The 12,498-nt window shown below is 39.0% G+C and overlaps 1 protein-coding gene across 1 annotated transcript in view; it reads left to right on the top strand.

The window, feature by feature from the left end:
- Positions 1-12,498, top strand: part of LOC120530489 (inactive dipeptidyl peptidase 10-like) — a 357,045-nt gene that overhangs the window by 306,120 nt on the left and 38,427 nt on the right. Inside the window, exons 20-21 of the mRNA XM_039754919.1 lie at positions 4,573-4,767; positions 5,753-5,807. Coding sequence (XP_039610853.1) covers positions 4,573-4,767; positions 5,753-5,807 — 250 coding nt within the window. The remainder of the gene's footprint in view (positions 1-4,572; positions 4,768-5,752; positions 5,808-12,498) is intronic.

Here is a 12,498-nt window from a genome sequence, read left to right as displayed (position 1 = left end):
AGGTGGGCCGGGTGTCTCGGTCTTTAAAATGTTCTAAACCTCATATGAGAAGCATGTCACGTGTTAAGCCTGCAGCTGATCCCACAAAGGGGACGGGTAAGGGTGTGTTTGTTTCTCAGTGAAATGCTGTGTAAGAGGGAGTTGTTGAAGGGCAGCTGTGTTTCTTTGCCATAGGATTACGGTTTAACAGAGAGACAGCACGGCGTTAAGAGCGTGCAGCGTGTGGGAGGAAAAAATGGGGCAGGGGAGCTATTGAAGTGCACATGAGTGACGGTTACCACTGTTATGGGCAACTAACCGGTGGAGACACTGGTCACAATATATATACACTTACCAGTGACGGCGCACTGTACGATAATGTGCAGTGAATACACTCGGCTTGAGCGTTTGTAGTTCTCATCCTCTTTCTCTGTACGTTTATCATTTGTTTGCTCAGAGGTTGATGTGCTTGCTGCATCCTAAGCAGTTCTTCTTTTCTCCACCCTAGCGGCCCACTTCTTCTTTTCTTCCGTGGGCATCTTTTCACGTTAAAACTGATTAAGTCAGGGTTTGCGTTGCAATTACTTAGTATGTTTTCCTTCATTTTTCACTTGAGCTGGCACTTAAGTCTTCAATCTGCCTCAAGAATGATTTAAGATATGAAGAGGTAGGGGAAGTGACGGCGAAGGTGGTAGGGAATGAGAACAACACCCGTACGCATGCGCTGCATGGCCAAGAGTTGATTCTACAATAAAATAAAAAGAGGAATAACCTTGGAGGTCAATCATCACCCCGAAAACGGACAGTAGACGTCCTATAGTACAATGGTGTGATAAACTATTTGCCCCCTTCCTGATTTCCTATTCTTTTGCAAGTTTGTCACACAAAATGTTTCTGATCATCAAACACATTTAACCATTAGTCAAATATAACACAAGTAAACACAAAATGCAGTTTTTAAATGATGGTTTTTATTATTTAGGAAGAAAAAAAATCCAAACCTACATGGCCCTGTGTGAAAAGTAATTGCCCCTTGTTAAAAATAACCTAACTGTGGTGTATCACACCTGAGTTCAATTTCCGTAGCCACCCCCAGGCCTGATTACTGCCACACCTGTTTCAATTAAGAAATCACTTCAATAGGAGCTGCCTGACACAGAGAAGTAGACCAAAAGCACCTCAAAAGCTAGACATCATGCCAAGATCCAAAGAAATTCAGGAACAAATGAGAACAGAAGTAATTGAGATCTATCAGTCTGGTAAAGGTTATAAAGCCATTTCTAAAGCTTTGGGACTCCAGCGAACCACAGTGAGAGCCATTATCCACAAATGGCAAAAACATGGAACAGTGGTGAACCTTCCCAGGAGTGGCGGCCGACCAAAATTACCCCAAGAGTGCAGAGACGACTCATCCGAGAGGTCACAAAAGACCCCAGGACAACGTCTAAAGAACTGCAGGCTTCACTTGCCTCAATTAAGGTCAGTGTTCACGACTCCACCATAAGAAAGAGACTGGGCAAAAACGGCCTGCATGGCAGATTTCCAAGACGCAAACCACTGTTAAGCAAAAAGAACATTAGGGCTCGTCTCAATTTTGCTAAGAAACATCTCAATGATTGCCAAGACTTTTGGGAAAATACCTTGTGGACTGATGAGACAAAAGTTGAACTTTTGGAAGGCAAATGTCCCGTTACATCTGGCGTAAAAGGAACACAGCATTTCAGAAAAGAACATCATACCAACAGTAAAATATGGTGGTGGTAGTGTGATGGTCTGGGGTTGTTTTGCTGCTTCAGGACCTGGAAGGCTTGCTGTGATAGATGGAACCATGAATTCTACTGTCTACCAAAAATCCTGAAGGAGAATGTCCGGCCATCTGTTCGTCAACTCACGCTGAAGCGATCTTGGTGCTGCAACAGGACAATGACCCAAAACACACCAGCAAATACACCTCTGAATGGCTGAAGAAAAACAAAATGAAAACTTTGGAGTGGCCTAGTCAAAGTCCTGACCTGAATCCAATTGAGATGCTATGGCATGACCTTAAAAAGGCGGTTCATGCTAGAAAACCCTCAAATAAAGCTGAATTACAACAATTCTGCAAAGATTAATGGGCCAAAATTCCTCCAGAGCGCTGTAAAAGACTCATTGCAAGTTATCGCAAACGCTTGATTGCAGTTATTGCTGCTAAGGGTGGCCCAACCAGTTATTAGGTTCAGGGGGCAATTACTTTTTCACACAGGCCATGTAGGTTTGGATTTTTTCTCCCTAAATAATCCAAACCATCATTTAAAAACTGCATTTTGTGTTTACTTGTGTTATATTTGACTAATGGTTAAATGTGTTTGATGATCAGAAACATTTTGTGTGACAAACATGCAAAAGAATAAGAAATCAGGAAGGGGGCAAATAGTTTTTCACACCACTGTATATGTGTACCAAATTTCAGGTCAATAGATCAAACGGGGATGGTACGGTGGCGCAGTGGATAGCGCTGCTGCCTCGCAGTTAGGAGACCCGCTTCCCGGGTCCTCCCTGCTTGTATTTTTCATGTTCTCCCCGTGTCCGTGTGGGTTTCCTCCGGGTGCTCCGGTTTCCTCTCACAATCCAAAGACATGCAGGTTAGGTGGATTGGCGATCCTGAATTGTCCCTGGTGTATGCTTGGTGTGTGTGTGCACGCCCTGCCCGGGGTTTGTTTCCTGCCTTGCGCCCTGTGTTGGCTGGGATTGGCTCCAGCAGACCACTGTGGTTGGGATATAGCGGGTTGGATAATGAATTGTTGAATATGTCAAATGGTTTGCGAGCTACAGGTGATTTAAAATCCTGGACAGACAAACAAACAGCCACAGTAGCGTATTATATAAGAAGATGAGGTGCTGGACCGAGGTGTATTTGTTTGAGATGGCTACACTTACCATTGTTGCCCACTAATCTACACTCAATACCCCATCATGACAAAGTAAAAACATGTGTTCAGAAAATTTTGTTGATTTGTTAAAATTCAAAAACTGAAATCTCTCATTCCTAGAAGTGTTTAGATCCTGAATTCAGTACTTTGTCAGAGCCTGTTTTTCAGCTTTGCGTCTTCCTGAGTAAGTCTCTGCAAGCTTTACACACCTGGAATCGGCCAGTATACCCCACTCTTCCTGGCAAATCCTCTGAAGCTCCGTCACATTGGATGGGAAGCGTCTGTCAGCTTCCATCTTCAGGTCTCTCCTCACATGTTCTGTGGGGTTGGAGTTTTTGCTTTTGTTGGGCCGCTCAAAGATTCATGCCACACCAGCATTGGCATAGCTGTATGTTTGACATCATTGTCATGCTAAAAGGCGAACTGTCGTCCCAGTCTGAGGTGGCTTGCTTGCTGGAGCAGGTTTTCTTCAAGCACCTCTCTGAATACTTTCAGAATCCGTCTGTACGAGTGGTTTTATGTAAAATACTTCCCAATATTTCTAAGTACTACTGTTTGTGTCTCAATTGCCTTGATTTTTAAGTGTACCGCAACCGAACAGTGAATTTACTAAGAGGAAGACCATGGATGGTAAAAATAGACAATAAAATCCAATCCACTCTAACGCAGCAGCTGAAAGGATCTCAAGGATGTAGCCAAACCTCCATGGTATATTATGCTGATTTAACATCCAAAATACTTCTCATTCCAGAATATTAGATTGTATTTAAGTCCCGCATTGGCAACTAAAATCCTATCACACAGCATATAAGCAAAAAGATGAGAAATTGTCAATCAATCAATCAATCAACATTTATTTATATAGCACATATTCATACAAAACAAATGTAGCTCAAAGTGCTTTACAAAATGAATAGAGAAATAGAAGACACAATAAAAGATAAACATAAGTCAACATTAATTAACATGGAATAAGAGTAAGGTCCGATGGCCAGGGTGGAAAGAAAAAACAAAAAAAACTCCAAAGGCTGGAGAAAAAAATAAAATCTGTAGGGGTTCCAGACCACGAGACCGCCCAGTCCCCTCTGGGCAATCTACCTAACATAAGTCAAACAGTCCTCTTTGTATTTAGGGTTTTCATGGAAGGACCTGATGATGATGGTCACGTAGACTTCTGGCTTTCAGTCCATCAATGTTGGAGCATCATGATGCTTTGAGTAGGTGGTGGTGGCGCAGGCCGCCACCACAAAGAAACCGGAAAAAGAAACAGAAGAGAGAGTTGGGGTCAGTATGGATTTTAGAGCCACCATGAATAGTTATTATGATGAATTGAACATACAGAGTATCAGTATTAAGTTAAAGTGAAGTTATAAAAAGGCCATGTTAAAGTAATGTGTTTTCAGCAGTGTTTTAAAGTGCTCCACTGTATTAGCCTGGTGAATTCCTATTGGCAGGCTATTCCAGATTTTGGGTGCATAACAGCAGAAGGCCGCCTCACCACTTCTTTTTGGAAGTTTAGCTTTTGGAATTATAAGGAGACACTCATTTGAAGATCTAAGGTTACAATTTGGAATATAAGGTGTCAGGCATTCTGATATATAAGATGGAGCGAGATTATTTAAGGCTTTATAAGGCTTTATATATATTGTGTCTTTTTATGTCCTGTTTGTGCTTCTTTTTGCAGTGATGGAGCCCCTGGTAGCCAGACGATAACTGAAAAATTTCATCTTGACTGGGACTCTGTGTTGAGCAGCTCTGATGGTGTTATTGTGGCCCAATTTGACGGCAGTGGAAGTGGCTTTCAGGGCCTGAATATTATGAGACAGATCTATCAACGTGTGGGAGTCCTTGAAGTTCATGATTATCTTAAAGCTATTCAGTATGTGATTTTAAATTTTTTCAGAAATTAGCTCTGCTACCTGTCTAAGACAGGATGACAATGAAGTAATCAACATAGACCTTAGCCTTCATGTTTGTAGTGCACCATCTATAGAAATATTACAATAGTCTGTAATGATTGCAAGTAATAAAATGCAATGCATTTGTCATTCCAACAGATGGTGTGTCACAAATATTTGTAGCAAAAAAGTGCATTGCTACAAATGTTTGTTAGGTGACATCTGTTAAAGTAAAAAATGTATGTTATGTATGTCTCTGCTCTATGTCATTTGGAGAGGAATTAGTAAAAGCATTGCTAATGTTTGTGATGCGCCATTTGTTGGAATGACAAATGCAATACATATGTCTCTGTTGTGTCATTTGGTAAGGAATTAATGTTTGTGATGTGCCATTTGTTGGAATTACAAATGCAATGCATATGTCTCTGTTATATGCCATTTGGTATGGGATTAGTAAAAGCAGTGTTAATGTTTGAGATGTGCAATGTATTGGAATGACATATGCAATGCATCTTGTTACTTAAAATGTTTGTGATGCATCATCTTTTGGAATAACCGAGACATAGCAACAGGACAGCCATACAGACACATAATTTTACTAGATGTGCTACCCATCTAAGACACGTTGAAATCTATGTAATCACCATAGGCCTCAGTGTTTATGTTTGCAGTGCATCATGGTAATTGATTCATAAAAGCAGTGTTAATGCTTGTGATGTGCCATCTGTTGGAATGACAAATCCAGTGCATTTTGTTGCTAGAAATGTGTGTGATGCGCCATCTGTTGGAATGACTGAGACATGGCAATTGTACAGACACACAGGCACTTATCTTTTTATTGAACTGGATTTTTCATTAATAGTAATTTATTTATTTTTCTTGCTGCAAATAACTTCTGTTTTACCACAATGATTACTATTATTTATTTATAGTTAATTTCTGTAACTTGTGTTATTTTTGTTTCAGGCACTTATTTACTTTACCTTTTATTGATAACAGAAGAACAGCCATATATGGTAAGGTAAGGTATACTGTATATAAATAATTAAATATGTATTATTTTTGCCTTTGTGATGTACTCCAGCTGGTGTTATAATGAATTGTGAGTGCATACTGTACATACTGTATACATTAACCTTTTCATAAAAGAAACAATTTGTGCACATATTTGTGCTTCTATTTTGACTTTCATTAAGAAACTGTATCAGAGATTCGTAAATTCGGGGCAGTTTAAAAAAATGTCACATAGACAAAGAATTTCAAGCATTCAACAAGACATGATGTGAGCTGCTTCTACAGGAAGTACAGCATATTTTAATTTGGTAAAATATGACAGACACAAAAAATTAAATTAAGAGTTTAATATCCTTTTGTCCGAGCTAGTTTATAATTTGATTAATTTCTCATTCAGAATCCACTTTTGTGTGATTCATTTAATAAGAATGTCAGGCTTCTGTTCTTATGGTCTTGGCATGGCTACTACTGTCATTGCTCAGTAAAGGTTCCTTCCCTGCCTGCAGTTCATATGTGTTTGTTTTATTTCTATGTGCTACTATTTCATTTGTTTATGATTTGCAGTATTCTTCACATTTTATTTATCTTTATCTAAGCCTTTATTATGTTTGCTTTTTTTTTGTGGGTGGTCCCCAAAGAGGGGGGGCACCTACCAGTCACCTCCAGATATTGCTCTCTGTTGAATAAATCAGGAGTGTCTACCACAATTCCTGGCTGTTCATTTCAAATACACACAGGAGTGGAAACTTCTTGAGCTTTCATTTGTTTAATGTGCTTAGTGTGTCACGATCAGGGTGAAATTTTAGGGTCTCATTCCACATTTGTAGGGGTGTGGTGTCTGGGGTCATGACTTCGAGTTCATCAGTTTGACGGGAAGCTTTTAACAGAAGCTACACTATTATATAGTGCCTTACATCTATCTATCTATCTATCTATCTATCTATCTATCTATCTATCTATCTATCTATCTATCTATCTATCTATCTATCTATCTATCTATCTATTATATAGTGCCTTACATCTATCTATCTATCTATCTATCTATCTATCTATCTATCTATCTATCTATCTATCTATTATATAGTGCCTTACATCTATCTATCTATCTATCTATCTATCTATCTATCTATCTATCTAGTGCCTTACATCTATCTATATAGTGCCTTATCTATCTATCTATCTATCTATCTATCTATCTATCTATCTATATCTATCTATTATATAGTGCCATTACATCTATCTATCTATCTATCTATCTATCTATCTATCTATCTATCTATCTATCTATTATATAGTGCCTTACTATCTATCTATCTATCTATCTATCTATCTATCTATCTATCTATCTATTATATAGTGCCTTACATCTATCTATCTATCTATCTATCTATCTATCTATCTATCTATCTATCTATCTATCTATTATATAGTGCCTTACATCTATCTATCTATCTATCTATCTATCTATCTATCTATCTATCTATCTATCTATCTATTATACAGTGCCTTACATCTATCTATCTATCTATCTATCTATCTATCTATCTATCTATCTATCTAGTGCCTTCCTATCTATCTATCTATCTATCTATCTATCTATCTATCTATCTATCTATCTATCTATCTATCTATTATATAGTGCCTTCTATCTATCTATCTATCTATCTATCTATCTATCTATCTATCTATCTATCTATCTATCTATCTATCTATTATATAGTGCCTTACATCTATCTATCTATCTATCTATCTATCTATCTATCTATCTATCTATCTATCTATCTATCTATCTATTATATAGTGCCTTACATCTATCTATCTATCTATCTATCTATCTATCTATCTATCTATCTATCTATCTATCTATCTATCTATCATATAGTGCCTTACATCCATCTATCTATCTATCTATCTATCTATCTATCTATCTATCTATCTATCTATCTATCTATCTATCTATTATATAGTCTATCTCTATCTATATAGTGCTATCTATCTATCTATCTATCTATCTATCTATCTATCTATCTATCTATCTATCTATCTATCTATTATAGTGCCTTACATCTATCTATCTATCTATCTATCTATCTATCTATCTATCTATCTATCTATCTATCTATCTATTATATAGTGCCTTACATCTATCTATCTATCTATCTATCTATCTATCTATCTATCTATCTATCTATCTATCTATCTATCTATCTATCTATTATATAGTGCCTATCTATCTATCTATCTATCTATCTATTATATAGTGCCTTACATCTATCTATCTATCTATCTATCTATCTATCTATCTATCTATCTATCTATCTATCTATCTATCTATCTATCTATCTATCTATCTATCTATCTACCTATCTATAAAGGAGAGTTGGAATCCGATAGACTGTGTTTGTGGAGGGATGGAGAGTTAAGGGTGGGGAGTCACGTGATCATCTCCCCTCCCATTCACGTCATTTCATTCACTTCATTTCGCTCCGAACTGAGCTCCGCAGCTGACGCGGTCTTGCCGTTCTTTTTTCTTAGTGTTTAGACCTTTCTCCTTTACTAATTTACTGTTTAGTACACGCGGTACTTACACAGTCACTCATAAAAGGGGTGAAGACTCCGTGCAAGAAATGGGTATTGAAACTACCTTGGAAGACATGCAATCAACGAGGCCATTAAACGGATCTCAAGAGTGGTCTTCTAGGTTGGAAAAAAAGCTCTTGGCTGCCAAAACCAGGCGATTAAACGAATCTCAACAAAAAATGACTCGCTGCCAAAATCAGGTGGTCAAACGAAACTAAAGAAGACAGAATTTCTATATTGGAAAAAGGACAATTGGCTGCCGAGACCAGGCGGATAAAAGAATCTGAAAAAGACAGGATGTCTAGATTGGAAAAACCACAATCCGCTGCTGAAACTAGCCGGTGAAACGTGCAGCGAAGCACGTAAGGTCTGCTAGTCTATCTATCTATCTATCTATCTATCTATCTATCTATCTATCTATCTATCTATCTATCTATCTATCTATCTATCTATCTATCTATCTATCTATCTATCTATCTATCTATCACAGGGTTTCAGGTTCCCCAGACCACTAGGGGGCGATGTGTTATATCCTCACTTGCATATTGAGAATGACAACCAGTCTGTCCCACTCCAGTGCACTTCTGTAGCGATGCTAATGTGCAGCAATCTCTGGCGCCACTAGGTGGTGTCCTACCCATACAACCCCAAAGATTGACTATGGGAGGGTACCCGGAAGGTGGTTGGGGGTCACAATATAAAAGGGCCTTGCTTCCTTGCTGGGAAGGAGACAGGAGCTCAGCTGGTCGGAGAGTGGAAGGTGAGCAGGGTAGATATTTAACAGGAGTAGCAAGGGGTGACTATGGTTAATTTAGTCCCTGAAGGTGGAGGTGTTTATTGTTTTCTATCTTTTTTATACTTTACTGTTCCCCGGTACTGCTTATTAAGGTTTTCATATTCGTTTTATTTTGTCATTTTGGACTCCTGCATTGATGTTTGGGGTTCTGAGACCCTCTGTACAGACCACAATACTAATAAATTAGTATTGTCATGTCATCTTGCTTAATCCAAACCAGGGTCACGGGAGTCTGCTGTAGCCAATCCCAGCCAACACAGGGCGCAAGTCAGGACACAAACCCTGGGCAAGGCACCAGCCCACTGCAGGGCGCGCACACACACACACCAAGCACACAGTAGGGCCAATTTAGCATCACTAGTTCACCTAACCTGCATGGCTTTGGACTGTGGGAGGAAACCGGAGCACCCTGAGGAAACCCATGCAGACATGGGAAGAACATCCAAACTCCACACAGGGAAGACTCTGAACGTGAAGCCTTATCTCCGTATTTAGAGGCAGCAGGGCTACCACTGTGTCACTGTACCGCCCTTAATATATGAATTTCAATTAGCAGGAAATAATATTAACATTAATAGTAATAAGTAATATGAACATCAAAACATGGTCGCTATTACTAAAAGCGGTTTCAAGAGATGAGACTATCTCTAGCAGACATATTGAGCTGATACAGCAGCAATGTATGAACACTAACGATAGAAGTGCTTTAAATTGTTACAGATATTTTAATTGACAGTACAAAGACTGTAGTAAACAAATTGCAATTGAAGATGTCGCTCTAAAAATGAAGCATTCTTCAGAATGAGCAAATGCGCCAAGATTTGTGTGATACACAAAAAGCAGTCACTCCTCTTTTTGGCAAAGAAATGACTTTCTTTGGAAAGTGAAATACATGTGCATACTATAAATGTGTATTTTTTAAACTCGTTTCTTGATTAAATCAGGCACTGTCGCCTATTGGTTTTAGTATCGTGTGTTGGGCTGCCTGTTAATTATTTTCTGCTGTGATTTGAAGAGGGTCATTTAACTTGTAGTTCTTAAAATGATTGCTGTTTCTTGTCGAAATGTGCTATTTCTATGTCTGTTAAGGCCACTTGTACAACATTTGGCACATGAGCACTGCTCACGTCATGTAAGGTTTGTGACAAGTAAGCTCAGATTTGTGATAGCAGGGGTCAGAGTGAGTAGAAAGAAATCCAGTGGTGTAATGTTAAGATGGGTGTGTGGAGCTACAAGAAAGGACAGAATAAGAAATGAGACAATCAGAGGTACAACAAAAGTGGGAGAGAGACATCTAAGAAAGTACAGGACAGTAGGAAGAAGTGGTGTGGATATTTAAAGAGGAGAGACCATGAATATGTGGCCAAAAGAGTGATGGGAGTGGAAGTCCAGGGGAAGAGAAAATGAGGGAGACCAAAGCAGAGGTAGATGAATAAAGTAAAAGAAGATCTGAAGGAAAAGGGTCTGACTGAAGACGAGGTGCAGAACCGAGAACATCGACCCCACATTTAACGGGGTTAATATGATGAGGAAGAAGAAGTGGTCATCCAAGATGGAGAATCAGTTGCAAGTGTAGGAGTATTGTGTGACTGATGAATCAACTTGAGGGGTAAAGGTCAGGTTTTTAAGACATTGGTAAGACCACCAATGATGTATGAATATGAGAAATGGGCAGTTAAGGGAGTGCAGGAGAAGAAGTTGGATGTGGCAGAAACGAGAATGTGGAGATGGCTGTGTGGAGTTACAAATAAGGACAGAAGAAGTAATGAGGCAGTCAGAGGTACAATAAAAGTAGGAGAAATGTAAGAAAGTACCGAACAGTAGGGAGAAGTAATGTGGACATGTGATGAGGAGAGATGAGGAATATGCGGGCCAAAGGGTGATGGGAGTGGAAGTCCAGGGGAAGGGAAAGCGTAGGAGACCAAAGTGGAGGTGAATGGATAAAGTCAAAGAAGATCTGAAGGAAAAGGGTCTGACTGGGAAGGAGATGAGGACTGAGCTGAATGGAGAACATCGACCCCACATAGAAGTGGGTAAAGATGAAGAGGAAGAAGAAGTGGTAGCCCAAGATGGAGAATCGTTTGCAGGTGTAGGAGTATTGTGTGACTGAAGAATCAAGGTGTAGGGTAAAGGTCAGGTTTTTAAGACAGTGGTAAGACCACCAATGATGTATGAAGGTGAGAAGTGGGCAGTAAAAGGAATGCAGGAGAAGAGGATAGATGTGGCAGAAATCAGAATGTTGAAATGGATGTGTGGTGTTAAACATGAGGACAAAAGAAGGAACGAGGCAGACCGTGGTTCAATATAAGTAGGAGAAACATGTAAGAAAGTACAGAACAGTAGGGTGAAGTGGTGAGGACATGTGACAAGGAATATGTAGGGAAAAGAGTGATGGAAATGGAAGTCCAGGGGAAGGGAAGTGAGGGAGGTGGATAGATAAAGTAAAAGAAGATCTGATGGAAAATGATCTGACCAGGAAGGTACAGGACTGAGCTGTTTGGAGAAGGTTGGTCAAGCACATTGAACCCACATACGAGGGGGTACCCAAAAATAACTGGAATCTGTACCTGGCATGCAATCTCGACTTAGCTGCAAATTTCGCCACTAGGTCTATCATACTTAGAGTATTCTGTGGCCGTCTGCCAAGTGGCATTGCTCTGTATTGCTTGTACGCCATTCCGTGTCGGTTTTTCTTGGTGTTTATTAAACGTGTTCTGAGATTTTTGTGATGGGTGATCATAAAATACAGCGAGTCTGCATTAACTTTTGTTTTAACCAGTGTAGTGACATCAAAACTGGAGAAATGTGTTCGGATTTTCTTTTCCTAGTTAGGATTCTAGCAGCTGCATTCTGCACTCGTTGCAGTCGATTTATGTCTTTTTTGGGTAGTCCTGAGAGGAGTGCGTTACAGTAATCTAGTCGACTGAAAACAAAAGCGTGAACTAATTTCTCAGCATCTTTCAATGATATAAGAGGTCTAACTTTTGCTATGTTTCTTAAGTAAAAAAATTCTGTCCTAGTGGTCTGATGAATATGCGATTTAAAATTCAGATTACAGTCAACAGATACCCCTATGTTTTTTTACTTCCGTCTTGAACCACTTCCAGTTGCTCGATATTTCTCAAATTTCATATCTCTTTGTTTTTCATCATAACGAACTGATAATATCGATACCCAATCATTTATCTCTTTTTATAATCAAACCTTATATTAAAATGATATTTTCGCACTTAGGGGGGTCAAAAACAATGGTGGAATTTTTTCATGATTACATATGTGTTACCTTGATTACGTGCAAAGTAAAAAGAGTTATAGTCACCTA

This window comes from Polypterus senegalus, chromosome 6, assembly GCF_016835505.1.
Source record: "Polypterus senegalus isolate Bchr_013 chromosome 6, ASM1683550v1, whole genome shotgun sequence".
Classification (NCBI taxonomy): domain Eukaryota; kingdom Metazoa; phylum Chordata; class Cladistia; order Polypteriformes; family Polypteridae; genus Polypterus; species Polypterus senegalus.
This window is presented reverse-complemented; position numbering and strand designations above follow the sequence as displayed.